The sequence below is a fragment of the Lithobates pipiens genome, unplaced genomic scaffold (genome assembly GCF_037356315.1).
Source record: "Lithobates pipiens isolate NorthernLeopardFrog02 unplaced genomic scaffold, aLitPip1_a1.2 Scaffold_16, whole genome shotgun sequence".
In the NCBI taxonomy this organism is placed as follows: domain Eukaryota; kingdom Metazoa; phylum Chordata; class Amphibia; order Anura; family Ranidae; genus Lithobates; species Lithobates pipiens.
The window spans coordinates 72,075,770-72,096,306 of NW_027507748.1; the positions used below are offsets into that span (position 1 = coordinate 72,075,770).

The 20,537-nt window shown below is 44.4% G+C and overlaps 1 protein-coding gene across 1 annotated transcript in view; it reads left to right on the forward strand.

Annotated features, from left to right (window-relative positions):
* The first annotated feature begins 410 nt into the window (after positions 1–410).
* Positions 411–20,537, forward strand: part of CYYR1 (cysteine and tyrosine rich 1) — a 168,218-nt gene continuing 148,091 nt past the window's right edge. Inside the window, exon 1 of the mRNA XM_077480031.1 lies at positions 411–704. Within this exon, the coding sequence (XP_077336157.1) occupies positions 644–704 (61 nt within the window). The 5' untranslated portion in view covers positions 411–643. The remainder of the gene's footprint in view (positions 705–20,537) is intronic.

Sequence of the window (20,537 nt, forward strand, 5' to 3'; positions counted from 1 at the left end):
TCAATATGGACCAAAATCTCTGAGGAATGTTTCCAACACCTTGTTGAATCTATGCCATGAAGAACTAAGGCGGTTCTGAATGCAAAAGGGGGTCCAACCCGGTACTAGTAAGGTGTACCTAATAAAGTGGCCAGTGAGTGTATATTAGGACTGGCAACAAAGGGTACCAGGCAAGGGACTGATCATAAATGAAAAACAAAGTTCTGGTTCCATAGCAATAAAAAAAAATATGTTCTGGCACTGAAGCGGTTAAGCAAAGTGTAACACCTTTAAAGCACTGTCTGGGATAAGGAACTTTACACAAGAGATAAATCAGGCTGATATCACACAGAGCTGTAGTCTGTGAGAAAAAAAAAAAAGAAAAGTTCAGTGCCACCCACCATGCAGAGATGTGAAATCTGAGAATGGAGGCATCAGGAAGACCTATTGGGAAACAAGAGGAAGGAGAAGGGAATTCTCACACACACACAAAGAGGATCTGTGGGGGGGCACAGAGGAGTCCCAGCATTGTGCGGAGAGGAGCTGCTGATGACAACAGCACACATCACACTTCCATGAGGCTGGCTAAATTCAGAAAGTTGGACCTTCAGCCTGTGCTCATATCTTCAGGACGCTCACAGCTCCGATTGCCTCCAAAGTTTGGATGGACACAAGCAGCAGCTCAAGTCTGTGGATTGCTCTTGCGCTCTCAGCGCTCAGCACAGGTCAGTACATAGCAATAATTCCACTTTGTCTATACAGCAGACTTTCTCAACCTTTTTGTCCCAGAGGAACTGTGGAATCAATCTTCAGGTCTCTGGAAACCCCTACTAAAACCAATTAGTTGAGATGGGTCAGTGGGAAAGATGCCCCTTTAAATTGGTGGTCAGTGGTGGTCAGAATGTCCCCCTTACTGACAGCTGAAAAGATATTTGGGTTCATACAACTTGTTATCTGTAGGTACCAGAACTATCCAGGTACCATCAGATGAGGGCAGTCAGCCACAGCTCAAGGAAGTTGTCCCTTACAATAGTGGCCAGTGGGAAGAATGCCTCCCTTACAGACATCCTAATAGATCATGGGGTCATGCCGCTGGCTCTACCAAGTTGTGTAGGTCCCAAAACTATCCAGGTACCATCAGATGGGGGCAGTCAGCCACAGCTCAAGGAAGCTGTCCCTTATTAGTGGCATGTGTGAAGAATGCCTCCCTTACAGACAGCCTAATAGAACATAGGGTCATGCTGCTGGCTCTACCAAGTTGTGTAGGTCCCAGAACTATCCAGGTACCATCAGATGGGGGCAGTCAGCCACAGCTCAAGGAAGCTGTCCCTTACATTAGTGGCCAGTGGGAAGAACGCCTCCCTTACAGACAGCCTAATAGATCATGGGGTCATGCCACTGTATCTACCAACTTGTTTAGGTCCCAGAACTATCCAGCTCAAAGAAACCCTGCTAATACCAACTCATTGGGGGTCGGGGAAAAAAATGTCCCTTGCATTGGTGACCAGTGGGAAGAACACCTTCCTTACAGACAGCCTAATAGAACATAGGGTCATGTCACTGGCTCTACCAAGTTGTGTAGGTCCCAGAACGATCCAGGCACCTTCAAAAATGTGGCCAATCAGCCACAGCTCAAGCAAAAGCGAATTAATTGGGGGTCACAGAAAAATTTGCGCTTATATTGGCAGCCAGTGAAAAGAAATCCCCCCTTAGCCCTTGTACACACGGTCGGACATTCCGACGGAAAAAATTTCCTATCGGACCGCGTTGTCGGATAATCCGACCGTGTGTGGGCTTCAGACTTTTTGCATCGGAATGTCCGACCAACAAAGTTTGAGAGCTGGATATAAAAATTTTCAGACAACATAATCCGATCGGAATTCGTCCGATCGTTTGTACAGAATTCCGATCGGACAAAGTGCCACGCATGCTCAGATCAAATTCCTAGACCAAAGCTATTGGCTACTAGCGTGTACGTAGTCCTGTTGTAACTAAATAACGTCATCACGTTACGAACGATTGGATTTTCCGTCAATTTTGTCCGACCGTGTGTATGCAGCACCAGTTTCGGACAAAATCCGTCTGAAAAAATCTGACAGATTTTGTTGTCGGAATGTCCGATCGTGTGTACAAGGGCTTACAGGCAGCCAAAATATCACTGGGTCATGCCTCTGGCTATGCCAAGTTGTGTAAATCCCAGAACCATGCTGGCACCATCGGATAGGGGGTCAATCAGCCACAGCTCAGGGAACCCCTACAACCTCTGGAGGAACCTTAGTTGAGAAAGGCCACCATCCAAGGAATTTAATATAAACTTACAGGAGGTGCAGAATATGGGAAATCCTACATTGTGGCGGGATGCTGACACTGGCAAAGCATTTGCAGTCTACTGTGACTTTTGGAACGCTTATATGTAATGCTTTTATTGTATTACACTGTATATGATATTTATAAATAATGTGACCAATTGAAGCATGGTTTCAGATAGCTTCCTAGTACAGAGAAGAGGTGACCAATCCCAAGGGATGGTTGGCTGAAAATATTTTCAGTTTACTGGAAAATCTCTGGATTGTGTTTATTCATTTACCATAGGAAAATGCAGAACTAGGATCTTTGTTTCAAATTCTTGGATACTATGGAGTACTATATACTGCATGGAGTTTGCATGTTCTTTCTGTGCATTGATGGTTCCCTCAATGAGCTGTAGCTCCCCAGTGCCGGCAGCACTCATGCAGCCCCAGACCATGACACTCCCACCACCATGCTTGACTGTAGTCGAGACACACTTGTCTTTGTGCTCCTCACCTGGTGCCACCACACACACAATAAGCTCATCTTGGTCTCATCAGACCACAGGACATGGTTCCAGTCATCCAAGTCCTTAGTCTGCTTGTCTTCAGCAAACTATTTGCAGGCTTTCTTGTGCATCATCTTTAAAAGAGACTTCTTTCTGGGACAACGTGCAGACCAATTTGATGCAGTGTGCGGCGTATGCTCTGAGCACTGACAGGCTGACCCCTCACCCCTTCAACCTCTGCAGCAATGCTAGTAGCACTCATACGTCTAATTCCGAAAGACAACCTCCAGATATGACACTGAGCATGTGCACTCAACTTCTTTGGTCAACCATGGTGAGGCCTGTCCTGTTAAGCCGCTGTATGGTCTTGGCCACCATGCTGCAGCTCAGTTTCAGGGTCTTGGCAATCTTCTTATAGCCTAGGCCATCTTTATGTAGAGCAACAATTCTTTTTTCAGATCCTCAGAGAGTTCTTTGCCATGAGGTGCCATGTTGAACTCCCAATGACCAGTATGAGAGCGTGAGAGTGACAACACCAAATTTAACACACCTACTCCCTATTCACACCTAAGACCTTGTAATACTAACGAGTCACATGACATTGTGGGAGGCAAAATGGCTAATTGGGCCCAATTTGGGCATTTTTACTTAGGGGTGTACTCACTTTTGTTGCCAGCAGTTTGCCAGTGGTTTAGACATTAATGGCTGTGTGTTGAGTTATTTTGAGGGGACAGCAAATTTACACTGTTATCCAAGCTGTACACTCATTTCTTCAGTGTTGTCACATGAAAAGATATAATAAAATATTTACAAAAATGCAAGGGGGTGTACTCACTTTTGTGAGCTACTGTATATGTGTAGTGTTTACTTATCTCTCTAAAGCCCTTGGTCCCATATCTTTCTGCTGCTCCGTTCCCATAGATTAGCAGAGAGCTGGTCTATTCACAGCACAGCTCTGCACATTCCATCCTTCCTTCCTCTGCCCCGGGTGTGTACCTTTCCTCCATTCACTTGTCACACAGTGTATGCCAAGACTTCACTCCCAGTGCTGAACAGGAAGAAAAAATTCTAACACGATTCTAAACAATATAGCAAGCTGAAGGCAGCAGATATACATGTAAAACTTATGTAAGGAGATTTGTTTCATCCCTGTGTATCATCTGAGGCTGTTCACTTCACTGGGTATATGTGAAGGTTTACATTCACTTTAAGCCTTCATGAACAGCTTGCTTTTGGTTGTAATCTCGGATTGGCTACAGCTAATCACATGCTACAGGTAGCCAGTACCATGTGATTGCTTTTGGGCCAATAACAGATCATAACAGTCATGACAGGTTGTTTACCTTTTTATCATGTGATCGCTATGACCAATCACATGGACCATGCTTTGTGCACTGGTATGCAGTCATGTTGGAAAAGGAAGGGGCCACCCCCAAACTGTTTTCACAAAGTTGAGAGTATGAAATTGTCCAAAATGTCTTGGTACGTTGACGCCTTAAGAGTTCTCTTTACTGGAACTAAGGGGCCAAGCCCAACCTCTGAAAAACAACCCCACGCCATCATCCCCCGTCCACCAAATGATTTGGACCAGTGCACAAAGCAAGGTACATAAAGACATGGATGTGCGAGTTTGGGGTGGAGGAACTTGACTGGCCTGCACAGAGTCCTGACCTCAACCCGACAGAACGCCTTTGGAAAAAATGAAAGCGGAGCCTGCAAGCCAGGACTTCTCCTCCAACATCAGTGCCTGACCTCACAAATGTGCTTTTGTAAGAATGGTCAAACATTTCCATAGACACACTCCTAAACCTTATAGACAGCCTTCCCAAGAGAGTTGAACCTGTTATAGCTGCAAAAGGTGGGCCAACTCAATATTGAGCTCTACAGACTAAGACTGGGATGTCATTAAAGTTCATGTGCGTGTAAAGGCAGGTGTCCTAATATTTTTAACAATATTGCGTATATGTAAAGCACTGTATAAATTGATGGCGCTGTATAAGTACCTGTAATAAGTAAGGTCAGCATTTTGAGCATCGCTTGCAACAGTCACAATATTTAGAGGTGCAGCAATTGTGCAAAGAGATTGTCTGACAGCCTGGTGCCCAAGGTTTGGCCCAAGGGTCAGATGCAGCCCTTTGGCACTTGTGTCGCCCTTGGACCCCAGCAGTCAGTGACTAGAGTGGGAGCATTAGTTAGGAAAGAAGTAGTCACAGTGATTTCACTAGCCTCATTTAAACTCCCCTAGTCTCTCACTAGATCATGTCTAGAGTTGCCATCTCATCCCTTTAAACCCAAACACATATTAATTTCACAGGTTCTGTGGCTAATTAAGGTGGTAATTAACCACTTAAGCCCCGGACCAATTTGCAGCCAAAGGGCCAGGCCCCTTTTTGAAATTCAGCACAGCGTCGCTTTAACTGACAACTGCGCGGTTGTGCGACATGGCTCCCAAACAAAATTGGCTTCCTTTTTTTTCCCACAAATAGAGCTTTCTTTTGGTGTTATTTGATTACCTCTGTGGTTTTTATTTTTTGCGTAATAAACAAAAATAGAGCGAGAATTTTGAAAAAAATGCAATATTTTTTACTTTTTGCTATAATAAATATCCCCAAAAAATATATAAAAAAAGTTTTTTTTCCTCAGTTTAGGCCGATATGTATTCTTCTACATATTTTTGGTAAAAAAAAAAAAAAAATCGCAATTAGCGATTATTGATTGGTTTGGGAAAAAGTTATAGCATTTACAAAATAGGGGATAGTTTTATAGCATTTTTATTAATATTTTTTTTTTTTACTAGTAATGGCGGCGATCACAGATTTTTATTGTGACTGCGACATTATGGTGGACACGTCGGACATTTTTTACACATTTTTGGGACCATTGCCATTTATACAGCAATCAGTGCTATTTAAATGCACTGATTCCTGTGTAAATGACACTGGCAGTGAAGGAATTAACCACTAGGGCGGGGAGGGGTTAAGCGTGATGTGTGACATGTGTGTGTGTTTTTTTACTGTTGGGGCCTGGCTTGGCATATGACATTACTGATCGTCTTTCCCTATATCAGGGAACAGACGATCGGTGACAGCCACACTAGGAAGCACGGGGAGAGGTTTGTTTACACAGACCTCTCCTCATTCTTCAGCTCTGTGACCCAATCGCGGGACACCAGCGGTGATCGGGTCCACGGGTCCCGCAGACACGGTCACGGAGCTCAGGACCGGCGCGTGCGTGACCCACGGCTGGGCATTTAAAGAGCAAGGTACCTGTACGTTGATGTGCCCAGCTGTGCCATTCTGCCAACGTAAATGTGCAGGAGGCGGTCCTTAAGCGGTTAAACTTACTCGGTGCCTTATCTGCAATTTATTAGCCTCAGAAACTGTGTAATTCATATGTGTTTGGGTTTAAAGGGAAGAGGTGGCAACCCAAATCATGTCTATGGTCTACAACCAAACCTTCATAATCATTTCCTCCAAGAAGCCCGACAGTCTTCTCTAGCACTACATATACTGAACATTACGCATGGCCCTTTGGTAACTTCAAGGGCTGCATTTGAGGCCCGCTATACCTAGAAAAATTACAACCCTGGCCTAACATGTTGCAAAAGCTCTTCAAACATAGCATTTGTTCCCTCTTCATTGAAAAAAGAGTAACATAAAAAAAAATGTATTCTATGTCTACCACATTGACCTTCTGGAAGAAGGCCGGCAGATGTCTCCTCGTAGTTGTGTGTGTGGTCACTCGTACATAGAGCCATTGTGATTCAGAGTTCCTTTGGATATCTTTCTATTAGAAGTCAGCCGTATGACACAAATGGTGTGTTTATTAGTGGACAGCTGTAACAACAAGCAGGACAAGGTGTAGTCGGAGATTGTGTGCAGGCCAGGTTCCCGTGTGAGCGCTCTGATAAACACTGGAAAGCAGCAATACTGGCCAACTGTCATCCCAAACCTTTCACACCACACACCTTGTTTGCTGAACTTCTTTCCATGTGTTCGATGACTTTATGACACTCCGCTGTTACAACAACAGGACGGAAAAGTCTAATCACGAACATAACTCCATACCACAGGGCCTCTTACCAAAATTTTGATGCCTCCCTATCCATGAAAAGCATTAAAGTAGTAAATACTGACTAAATATTTTGTTTGCTAAAGCACTGTGTATCAAAACAATGGTATTTTTAAAACCTTTGCTGCTTCTCAGTGTTGCTGATCTCCTGTAGACTCCTTGTAGTCACTTCTTGTCTACATGCACATTAGTGATGACTACATGGGTGTTAAAAGTTTCTCCCTGGCTGGTGATGTGGGATCATCTGAGGTGCAGAGTCGAAGTGGCACCTTGGTCTTCACCAGTGCACCCAGCAAGGACTGATGGGCTGGAGACCCTAGTGGCCCCTAGGTTACTTTGTTGCCATCAGGATCACCCCACCAAGGGGTCTGCAGGAACAGGATGGCTACAATGTGAAGATGGGATAATGGCACTACAGCTAGTCAGGGTTCCCGCAGAGGTAAAGGCTGGCAGCAGACAAGCGTAGTCAGAGTTCAGGCAGAGGTCAAAACAAGTGGCAGACGAGAGTGGTCAGTGTTCAGGCATTGGTCACTGCAGGTGGGAGTAATAAGTGTACAGGCAGAAGTGAAGCCAGCAGGAGTCATCAGTGTCCAGGCAAAGGTTGTGGCAGGCAGCAGGTCACAGTGGTCACTGTTCAGGCAGAGGTCAAGGGAGGTAAGAGTAGTAAGTGTTCACGTAGGGGTCAAGGTAATTGGCAAGTGAACGTAGTTAGTATCCAAGCAGGGGTCAAGGCAGGTGGCAGGTGAGAGTAGCTGTAATCCAGGGAGAGGTCAAGGCAGGTAGCAGCCAAGAGTAACAGGAACAGGAACTGGGCAGGAGACACAGAGTGGTCAGTGTTCAGGCATTGGTCACTACAGGTGGGAGTAATAAGTGTACAGGCAGAAGAGGAAACAAGCAGGAGTCATCAGTGTCCAGGCAAAGGTTGTGGCAGGCAACAGGTGGCAGTGGTCACTGTTCAGGCAGAGGTCAAGGGAGGTAAGAGCTATTAATTGTTCATGTAGGGGTCAAGGTAATTGGCAGGTGAAAGTAGTCAGTATCCAAGCAGGGGACAAGGCAGGCGGCAGGTGAGAGAAGCCTTTGTCCAGGGAGAGGTCAAGGCAGGCAGCAGGCAAGAGTAACAGGAACAGAAACTGGGCAGGAGACACAGGGCATAGTCAGGCAATCTGCTTCAGTAATAAGCAAGAAAGGAATTAGCAATATTGTAAATGAAGGTAGCTGGCAAAGAGTCAATGCATCAGTGACCAAAGGGGAGTTTGAATACCTTCCTAAACTTATGTGCATGCCCAGTGCAATGGACGCATACATGCCCTTGACGTGCACCCGTAGCCAAAAGGCCACTCTCTCTGATGGTACAAAAAAATAAAAACAACATCAACATATTTTTGGGGCAACTCCACTCCTCCTTCATCAGGGCTCAATGCAGGGAGTGGACTCAAAGAAAGGAGTGACTTCACAGGGTATGGTAGAACCAGTATTGAACTCTCCACATAGAGGAACAACTTGACAGCAGATGCTAAGCAGGCATACAGGCTACATTGTTGTTTAATGTGTTGAGCCTAACATGCATTGGCTGTTTTTATATGAGTATTTATATACCAATAATTAAGACTATCTTGAAGTCTTTTATCTGGTTTTCGTCTGGCTCTCTTTTCTGCATTCTGTGGTTTGAGTTCTTCCCATTGGCTGTCCATCAACAGAGTCCCCATAGGTCCTGAAGCCCTTGTACACAAGGTCGGACATTCCGACAACCAAATCCGTTGGATTTTGTCCGACTGATTTTTTTCCGAAACTGTTGCATACACACAGTCGGACAAAGTTGTCAGAAAATCCGATCGTACTTAGGCTAGGTTCACACTATTGCGATGCGGGAACGCCGCGAATCCGCGGCGTTTTCCCGCATCGCTCACCTCCCGCCGGCAGTTCACACTGCCCTATGCGGACGGCTGGGGGTGTCAATGTTATGTTAATGACACCCCCAGATCCGTCGGCATATCGAAAGTGCGATCTGCCGACTCGCACAGGAATCGGATCGCATGGTGTGAACCCCCATGCGATCCGATTCCGTTGCGGACCCAAAAAAGGGTCCTGTGCGAGTTTGCTGCGGGACAGCTGCGAGTTCAGCCATACTATCTGTATGGCTGAACTCGCAGTGCTACGGAGATCGGATGTGATTTGCTGTGCGAATCACATCCGGATCTCCCCCCGCAGCAGTGTGAACCCAGCCTTAACGTGATGACGCTATTTCGTTAGGACGGGACTACATTCAGGCTAGTAGCCAATAGCTTTGGTCTAGGAATTTGATCTGAGCATGCGTGGCACTTTGACAAAGTCCGATCGGATCATGTTGTCGGAAAATTTTATAGCCCAGCTGGAAAACTTGGTCCGTCAGATACTCCGACAGAAACAGTCCGATGGAGCCCACACACTGTCAGATTATCCGACAACGTGGTCCGATCTGACATTGTCCATCGGAATGTCCGACCGTGTGTACAAGGGCTAAGACACAAGCCATGGTGTGATAACCAGGTCCAGACTGTAGAGCTTTACCACCTATCTCCACTAATGGAAAAGGTGCCAATGAGGGTCTCCTGGGAAGGGCATTAACACTTTTAAAGCGGGAGTCCGCCGTTTTTTTTTTTTTAAAAGCCAGTAGCTACAAATACTGCAGCTGCTGACTTTTAAAATAATGACACTTACCCGCCCAGCGCGCCTGCGATGTCGGCACCCGAAGCCGATCTCTCGATCGTCTCTCGGGTGCTGCCGCCGCCATCTTGGGTATGGGAATCAGGAAGTGGAGCCTTGCGGCTTCATTTCCCGGTTCCCTACTGCGCATGTCGCGCTGCGCAATAAGGATGGACCCGCTGCCTCTGGGATCCGTGTGTTTCCCAGCAGGCAGCGGGGGACCTTTCGGAAAGGGGCGTAGATTCTGCAGAAAGGGGCGTGGCTTCTGCAGAATCTACGCCGGAAGTGGGTGCAGATACCTGTACTGTACAGGTACCTGCACCCCCCTCCCCCCTGAAAGGTGCCAATTGTGGCGCCGGAGGGGGGAGGGTTCCAATGAGCGGAAGCTCCACTTTTGGGTGGACCTCCGCTTTAAGCATGACTTTTGAAATGATACAGACATTTTAAAGCTTATATGAGATGAATTGGGTTTACAGATATTTGAAGTAACATATGGAGCACAATGTGTTTGGGATTTAATTGTATGGGGAATTCTAGTGCGGATACCTTACAACTTAAGTCTCCAAAAGATATATGGAGCCAGCAGGTGACCCAACTTGACAGCAACCACACAAAACTGAAATAAAAGTTTTGAGTAGAGCAGGCCTCATATTTCAAGTTGCAGTATACTAAACCCCTTTTCAAGAAAATGTCTAAGCAATAAATTAGGCTTCACGATTATTTAGGGGAACATAGGTATGGGCATTTTATGATTGTGATATTCTGTCATACTGTTCTTGTTTTTTTTCCCAAATATATTAAATTGTAGCGTTTTCTAACACCTGTATACAAGGTGACACACAATTTATACATGAATACTGCAAGCAATTATGTGCATATTTAGAAACAATGTTATCTTTGTTTTTAAGCGTTTTAAATACATTTTTTTTTTTTTGCTTGTTCATTAAGCAAATTTAGGCGCACTATATACAGAACATTACAATCTCACCATAGAATTTCTGTACAATCAACTTTACATTTAAGCTTAACCGCTTGCCGACCAGCCGCCGTAGTTGTACTGCGGCAACATGGCTCGGCTGCGTGAATCACTGTCATGTTACGTCTGTTTCTTTTTGTGGCCACTAAGGGCGCGTGGGCGCCCGCTGCTCACCCCCAGAGCCGATGCGAGTGCCTGGTGGTTACAATGACCGTCAAGCTCCCGCGATGGCTTGTGACACAGCAAGAACCGAGATCTCTGTGTGTAAACACAGAGATCCCGATTCTTTGAGGGGAGAAGAGACAAATCATCTGTTCATACAAAATATGAACACCGATCTATCTCCCGTCCCCCCTTCAGTTAGAACACGTAGCAGGGAACACAGTTAACCCCTTGATCGCGCCCCCCCTAGTGTTAACCCCTTCACTGCCGGTGACATTTTTACAGTAATCAATGCATTTTTATATCACTGATCTCTGTATAAATGCCAATGGTCCCAAAAATGTGTCAAAATTGTCCGATGTGTCCGCCATAATGACGCAGTCATGATAAAAATCGCAGATCGCCACCATTACTAGTAAAAAAATTAAATAAAAATGCTATAAATCTATCCCCTATTTTGTAGACGCTATAACATTTGCGCAAACCAATCAATAAATGCTAATTGCAATTTCTATTACCAAAAATATGTAGAAGAATACATATCGGTCTAAACTGAGAAAAAAATTGCTTTTTAAAAAATAAAAATGGGGATATTTATTATAGCAAAAAGTGCAAAATATTGTGTTTTTTTCAAAATTGTCGCTCTTTTTTTGTTTATACGACCAGATCCCCCCAAAATAGGTAAGTATAAGTATCTTTCTATCATGGGGTAGTTAGAACAGAATTTAGAAGGGGTTGGGGACAGGTCTAGGCTTAGTTATGAAAAGCCTGGTCTTTCACTTTAACTACTGACCCTCCCACCCCTCTGCAGTAAATGTATGGACACGCTGGATCACGTACATGTACATGATCCAGCCTGTTCCAGGTTAGGGGTGCGCACTCCCCATGCTAATATACACTGTCCCTGGCTACAGCGGAATTTTATCAACAGGTCTCGGCCAATGTTTCATGGGTGAGACCTGCTGATCGGCTGTAGCCAATCACAGCACAGTGTCCTCTGTTTACATACACACAGGGCTCTGTACATAGATCAGCGATCTGGCTGTTTCTTCTCTCTGCAAATCAGGGAGAAAAAAACAGCTAGCAAAAGATATTACACTTGTTAGGCAGACAGTTAAACTCTTGATTGCCCCTAGTTGTTAACCCCTTCCCAGCCAGTGTCATTAGCATTGTGTCATCAATGTATAGTGGGTGAGGAGGCTCTCTGGGGACTACCCTGGTGTAAGGGGGGGATCCACACTCAGATATGTAACAAGAGATATATATATATATATATATATATATATATATATATATATATATATATATATATATGTATATAATATATATATACACACATACACACACACACATTTTATATACATGTGTATGCTCACCCAAGCATATGACTTTCTTTACTTCGCTGCTATGGGCTCTAGCCCCATATCTTTTGTAGACCTAACAACGCCTCTGGTTCACTCTAGTATGAGATTCACAAGTTTGTCACAGGCCGATGATGCCAGAAATTGTCATCATTTTTCTAAAGTGCATCGGTGCTGAATACCATCAATAAACAATATGAATTTCAGTATTGAACAAAAACTGGGTCCCTTTTATTTATGTTTTCTGCCTTGATTTAAAGAAGTATTAAACCCAAAAGAAAACTATAATATATTGCAGCTTACCAATTCTTAAAGTGATTGATATTTTAATAGAAAAAAAAACCGAGACAAACATGTTATACTTACCTGCACTGTGTAGTGGTTTTGTGCAGGGTGGGCCAGAGCCTCCTCTTCTCGGGTCCCTGGCTGGAGCTCCTGGCCCCTCCCTCCTGTTAAGTGCCCCTACAGCAAGCAGCTTGTTATGGGATCACCAGAGCTGAGCTGCAGCTCTATGTATCCATTCAAACACGGAGCCGTGCTTCGACCCCACTCCGTCTCTCGCAAGATTGGCTAACTGAGTTTGATTGACAGCAGCAGGAGCCAATAGCGACACTGCTGTGTCTCAGCCAAACAGGAGCAAGAGTCCCGGAATGGCCGAGTCTCTCATGGACACCGATGGATAGATTTGAGGCTCAGGTAAGTACAGAGGAACCTCACATTGCAAGTAACGCGGTTTACGAGCGTTTCGCAATACGAGAGTTTCTTTTTTAAATCCTGACTGGCTTTGCAAGGATTCTAGCCACTGGGGTGTGCGGTACCGCATTTAGCCAGAGGTGCGGATGCTCTGAGACACTTGGAAACTACTGATTCTTAAAAAATCGGTAGTTATTGCCCATATTGACTTATCAGAGTTCTTGTTTGTTTGATCTATTTTTTATTTTATTTTATTTTTCTAATAGCACAGAATGTTTTAGAAAATGCATTGCTATCTAGCTGTGGGAGGGTTATTTGATTTATATTTCATTGTGATGACCCCATCATGAAATGTATACAAGCCTAGGGGCAGACTTCTCTGCTGGAAGATCCTCCATTCATCTGGTAACACTGGAAGCATTTAAATACAATTTGTCACATTCCAGTGCCTTTCATATGGAATGTATTCTATTCTGTTGAAGTGTTTAGAGGGAAGAGTCAACATGTTTTCCTGATTTCTCCTTTGTATGGGGAGATGCATTCCTTCCAGCTTTAGGACATCATGTAAAAGTGTCACGTTCAAGGAGAAGTGCTGTACGCACATGCGTGGGTAAACATCTTTACAGGAGCCATCAATGGTTACCTGAGCACTGCTGAATACAGCCTTTCACTTGTATTGGCTGATAAATTCAGTGTGTCAAGTCTCCAGAAAGCTGCCAAATGTCTATGTACATGAGTTCTTAACCACTTCAGCCCCGGAAGGATTTACCCTCTTAATGACCAGGCCATTTTTTGCAATGCGGACAATTGCGCGGTCGTGCGACATTGTACACAAACAAAATTAACATCCTTTTTTCCCCACAAATAGAGCTTTCTTTTGGTGTTATTTGATCACCTCTGCAGTTTTTATTTTTTGCGCTATAAACACAGAAAGACCAACAGTGCTGAAAAAAAAAATATTTTTTACTTTCTCCTATAATACATATACAAAGTAGCGGCGGCTCCTGAAGAGCACGCGCTATGCGTTTTTCAAAGTTAAACTTTACCTAAACTGCAGTTTGGTTTGGGTTTTATTTGTCTAAATTGGACCTCTGCATCAGTCTGACTGCACTGTGAGATGTTCAGCCTGGCCACAGGGGGCACTGTCTCTTGTTGCAGGCGTGGAACTAGGGTCTGGTCCAGGTGCTTAAGTTACTCTCTTTCGGAGCCAGGTCAGTGGGAGTGGGCTTCTCGCTGTGCCCTCTGGGAGAGGGTATTTAAGATGCGGACGTCACATGGTTCGGGGTTTCCGGTCCAGTATGAGGTGCTGACTTCATGGTCCTGGTCCTTCTGACCAGCCCCCAGGAAGGCCATGGCCTGGGGTGCGGATCCACATGACTTTGATGTCTCGGGGCTGGCTAGCCCGTGGCAAGGAAACTAAAGGAGGATTCTGAGGTGGTTGGGTGCCATCTACGGTTCTTCAAGCATTCCAGAGGAGGACTCTTTAGAAGAACACCACGTATGGGTTGGTTTTCTTAACAAGAGCCTGGAAGGGCTGAAGTAACCGAGAGAATCCGGTCTTGTGGATATCGCCAAGCAGACTGAAAGATTCAGGTATCCTACAAGTGTTCTACAGCTTAGTTTCCTACGTGTTCTGCAACAACGTCTGTGACAAAGACTTTGTTCCTGAGTAAACACCTTGTTGGCTGCTAGGCCTTGTGAGAGAGGGACTGTCCAACCTGAGTGTTCATCCAGCTGCAAATGGCTATTCTCTGGATGCAGTCAAAGCAAGCAAGTTCTTTAATGTTTTTGGACTTTGACATAAGAGTACCTGAACTTCCTTTCCAACCCTCTTATCCCAAGTTGAAAGACTGTTTAATTGACTGAGTTTTGCAAATAAAATCCATTCAAGTGGATCTGTCGTCAGTCTCTAGTTACTGGGCTATTTACCACGGGACATCCCCTAGATGTGCCACAAGGAGAACAGAAGGTAACGGTAAGCCCAAAAATAATCAGCAGCTCCTTCGGGGGTTTAGTGCTACACCAAAAAAAAAAAAAAATACATAAAAAAACAAATGTATTCATCAGTTTAGGCTAATATGTATTCTTCTACATATTTTTGGTTAAAAAAAAAAAACAATAAGCGTATATTGATTGGTTTGTGCAAAAGTTATAGCGTCTACAAAATAGGGGATAGATTTATGGCATTTTTTTATTTTTTATTAGTAATGGTAGCAATCAGTGAATTTTAGCGGGACTGCAACATTGTGGCGGACAGATTGGACACCTAACTGTCATTTGATACTTTTTTGGGAACCAGTGACATTAATACAGTGATCAGTACTCAAAATATGCACTGACATTGTACTAATGGCACTTGCTAACATCAGGGGTGATCAAAGGGTTAAATGTGTTCCCTGTTGGTGATTACTAACTGTATGGGGGACCGTGTGACTGGGGAAACACACAGATCCATCTTCCTGCTTCCTGACAGAACGAAGATCTGCCTTCTTTACTTCGGCAGATCCCTATTCTGTTTCTGCAGGGAACAATCGCGGGCGCTGATTGGCTCCCCCATCCTCCTAACCCTGACTTTCCTGATGTAGCTACTACTTATTGACCCTAACTTTTCTGATGTGTCTACTACTACTGACCCTGACCTTCCTGATATCTCTACTGACCCTGACTTTCCTGATGTGTCTACTACCTACTGATCCTGACTTTCCTGATGTGTCTACTACTACTGACCCTAACTTTCCTGATGTGTCTACTATTACTGACCCTAACTTTCCTGATGTGTCTACTACTACTAACCCTGACTTTCCTCATGTAGCTACTACCTATTGACCCTAACTTGTCTGATGTGTCTACTACTACTGACCCTGACCTTCCTGATATGTCTACTGACCCTGACTTTCCTGATGTGTCTACTACTTACTGATCCTGACTTTCCCGATGTGTCTACTACTACTGACCCTAACTTTCCTGATGTGTCTACTATTACTGACCCTAACTTTCCTGATGTGTCTACTACTACTAACCCTGACTTTCCTCATGTAGCTACTACCTATTGACCCTAACTTGTCTGATGTGTCTACTACTACTGACTCTGACTTTCCTGATGTGTCTACTACCTGCAGACTCTGACTTTCCTAATCTACCTACTACTTACTAACTCAGTTGTTGAAGCCAGAAAGTTAACATAGGTGCCAGTAAACAAGCATGTTCATAAAGAGGGAAGCACTGGCTCACTTTTATGGTTTCAGTTAAATTATGGGTTATTTTTTTTATTTTTTATATTACTTTGAAGTTATTAACTGTAATAGTCTTTATTACTGAAGCCTACAATGGATGGAAGGTGGATTTGATCTCCAGCTATTTGATTACTTGCAGACCTCCAGCACAGGACATAGCTGGGAGGTCATTATATACAGTCACAGCTGTTGGGTAACGGATGGTAAGGTCAGAGGTCATTTCCTGTGTAGTGTCATTTCCTGCACTCAGATGTGTGCTTACATCCTTCATTCCTCAAATTACTTCTAAATAAAGAGCCTCATAATAAAATTGTTGAAAGCTGACTGAACAAATTAAAGCTGAACTCCAGGCAGTTGTAAAAAAATACAGATTAGTACATTTTAGTGCCGAAATCAAGCAGCCTGGAGCATAATACAACAATGTATGCTGTGCCCCTGCAGAGTTTTTTGGGCCCAGGGCAAAGACCTCAGTGGTGGGCCCAATGCTGTCTATTCTTAGGAAAGCTTAATGGTAATGTAATGTTGATGCTGTCCTTTAGAAAACACAGTAAAGCTGAATAAAGTAAATTCCTCAATAGCCACAAAGGATATAAATCCACTTTGAATACAGAAAATACATTTACATACCTAGTTATTGCCTTGTAAAAGTAGCAGTGACATCACTGTGCTGTACAAAGCCTATGCAGAGAGCAGAGCTGTGGGAGGGACTGGCAGGCCACACCCACTACAAGCTGCCAGCAGAAAATTACAGGAGGGGGCCGAGACAAGACCCGTCACCCTGCACAAGAAGAGAGAGCAGCTGTGACCGGTCTGACAGTGAGCTGTCTGAATCCAGGTCTCACACTGGATTACTGCACAGATCTGAAAGATGTACAGAAAGCACACCAAGGTTCAAAAAATAATATTCATGCCTCTTGTATTTAGAGAATATTTGCGTATCCCGGAGTTCAGCTTTCATTTGTAATTGAAATAGCCCCCCAAGTAACGCGTGTTTGTACATGTGATCTGAGTGGTGTTCCTAATGAAAATAGGTTATTAGGAGAATCCTCAAGCAAAAAACGTCTGTGACACGTGAAATCTTCAGGCTTTCTCCTGCACCAATCAGCAACACTGTGTTGAAATTGTGTTTTTACAGATTTATTACAGATTTTCGGGCCCCCACCAGTGCCTAGATATTAGTCCTTTTTTGGCAAAAATAAACCTGGGGAGTAACATTCAGACATATCTGGTCAATCAGAGCCAAGCCCAAATAGTTACAGACATCTCAGGTCTCCCATGAGGTTCGGGAGTCTCCCGCATTTCTGCAGCGGCTCCCGCACTTCTACAAGCACCTCCCGATGATCGGTGCGGCTGGGAACAGCTGACTCCTTCCCTCCCTCCCGCAGCTGTACAGGGAGATCAGTGATAAAAGCTGTCCCTCCAGCTGCACTGATCATCCCCAGCTGCTCTGTGTGCTCCTCCCAGGCCACCTCCATGTCCTTCTCCACCCCCGTTCTCCTCCAGCTTCCTTTATGTCCTTCTCCACCCCCGTTCTCCTCCAGCCCCTTCTATGTCCTTCTCCACCCCTGTTCTTCTCCGGCCCCCTATATGTTCTTCTCCACCCCCGTTCTCCTCCACCCCCGTTCTCCTCCAGCCCCCTCTATGTCCTTCTCTACCCCGTTCTCCTCCAGCCCCTTCTATGTCCTTCTCCACCCCCGTTCTCCTCCAGCCCCCTCTATGTCCTTCTCCACCCCCTGTTCTCCTCTGGCCCCCACCATATCCTTCTCCACCCCCCCATTCTCCTTCAGCCCCCCTCGTCCCCCGCAGCCAGGTCCCCTCCTCTCCTCTCCCAGGTTGCGGGGGGAACTACTTAATGGACACAGCGAGTGAGATCGCCCTTGTATCCTGTGATAAATGAGCAAACTGTGTTTACTCTGCTCAGTTTATGAATGGACAGGAGCCTCTGTCTCCTGTTCATTCATCTTTAGTGCCAAGAAAGGGACTGGGGAATCTGTGTCCTCAGTCTCTTTGTCTGTCTCAAAGGGGAGATGTCAGGGGTCCTGTTTAAAAAAATAAAATAAAAAAACTACTGCTACTGACACCACTCTCCCCTGCCCTACCAACACCGTCCACTGCCCCAAACCCCTCCCCCCAAAAAGCATTGTGAAAAAAAATTAAAAACAAATTAAATTGTAGAAAAAAATCAATTATTAAAAATAAAAAAAAAACGTCTGACAGCGTCTACATAACACCCACCCCCACCCCCTTCCCCACAAGCACTGCGAAAAAATATTTAAAAGTGATTTAAATAATACTTTGCCATGGGAGGTGGGGGGGAGGGGGGCGTTTTCGGGCTCAAAGCACAACCTCCCTGAAATGAGTTTCTGCAGGTTGGGATGTCTGTAGTTATATGCATTAGTAGAAATCATGTGACCAATGCTTAGGCTACAGACAATAATCAAATGATGAAAGATATATATACTTACCCATTTTCAGGCTGATCTGGCCCGGTCCTGCAATCTTCCCTGCGTTAGCCAGCGACAGCTGCAGGGGAGAGGAGAGCAAGCGCAACAACGCCTGGAATTTCTGGGAGCCATGACATCACCTGTAGGCTTACTATGGCCCATATATTGTTGGTGCATCCTCCTCTCCCCTGCAGCCGCAACTGGCTGACACAGGCGAGTTGGATCAAATCACCAGACTCGAGCGGCCTGAAAATAGGTAAACATATATATATCTTTCTTACATGAGTTAGTTCGAAATTAGGGATCTGAACACAGCTGTATTGTTTTCAATGGATCCATTCACACAGCTGCGTAAACATGAGCCGCTTTCAGATCCGTACCATAGAATCCAAAAAAATCTGCATCTAAGATCACGCTTTTAATGTGCTAAACGTATCTATACGTGTTTATAAGCGCATAAGTTAAAGCTAAACAAAGGCAACAAATAAATGATCATAAAAACCAATTATGTACACATATGCGTCTTTACGCGTTTAAACGCATCTATAGGCAAGTATTTTACTGATCATTACGCTGGAAATTTCCTCCTAGAAAACACGTAACATCTGTAACATTTTTACAGCTATATAAATGAGGCCAATGCGTTACCTTTATCCAGAGTCCATCATCACTACATGTATATCCACGTGACCTCTGGATGGTTTACCCCCCATCTGACTAGGCCATTTTTATGGGTTACGTCACTTCGTTATTTCAACTGACAATTGCGCAGTTGTGCGACTTTGTACCTACATAAAATTAATGTCCTCTTTTGCCCACAAATAGAGCTTTTGTTTGGTGGTATTTGATCACCTCTGCAGTTATTATTTTTTGCGCTATAAACAAAGAATGACCGCCATTTCTGAAAAAAAAAAACAATGTTTTTTACTTTCTAGACTAAACCATATCCAATAAGAAATGTAAGAAATCAAATTTATTCATCACTTTAGATCAATATGTATTCTAGTACATGTTTTTGGTAAAAAAAAAAAAAAATCCCAATAAGTGTATATTGATTGGTTTGCGCAAAAGTTATAGCATCTACAAACTATGGGATATATTTATTTACTTTTTTTTTTACTAGTAATGACAGTAATCAGCAACTGATATTGGGATTGCGATATTGCGGCAGACAGATCGGCCACTAACTGACACTTTTTGGGGACCAGAGACATTATTACAGTGATCAGTGCTAAAAAACCTGCTCTGTCACTGTACTAATGACACTGGCAGGGAAGGGGTTAAAATCAAGGCCGATCAAAGTGTGCCTAGCCTGTGTTTCCATGTAGTGTGGGGGGGGGGGTGCCTTTACTAGGGGAAGGTATGGATCAGTGTTTCTGCTTTACAGGACCACCGGATTTATGCCTTCTGTACTGACAGAGCAGCAGTTTGCCTTGTTTATTTAGGCAGACTGCCATTCTGTCAGTGTACCGAACGATCAGTGGGTGCCAGCGGAGACCCGCTGATCAGCTTCCACTATGTAAACTCAAAGTGGGCACAAACCGGCAGTGTTGCGCACTCACGCCCGAAGTGCAGGATCACGTAAATATACATGATCCTGTGTAGCCAGTCTGCCCTGTAGCAGTAAATCAACTATGGGGCAGTTGGCAAGTGGATATTCATAGTTCTACATACTGTATAGTTATAGATTTAAAAAATAAATCGAAATACCTTTTTATTCCTAGGACCCCTTTCACAGCAGAAATGCACCCTATTTACAGTGGTCAGTGGACTGACTCCCACCCATTAAGGTTCAATGGTTCCGAAGGGGCCACTCTGTCTTGTGTGAATAGTGGTGCCATGATGACGATTTCAAAGTGGACCGATTATTAATATTAGAGTTCTCCTTGAATACATTCCTGACATATCCCAATATACAGCAACAGATTGATTTTCAGAAAAGCTCAGCTTTTTATCATTATTTATTTATTATTTACTATTATTAACCACTTCAATAGTGATGGCCGAACGGTTCGCCCGGCGGTCGTTTCGCGGCGAATTTCCGACATTCGCGGTCCGCACGTTCGAACGCCTTTTTCCGTCGTTCGCCGCGGCGGACTTACGTGTTTAATGTATACAAGAACTTTAACCTTTGGTGAC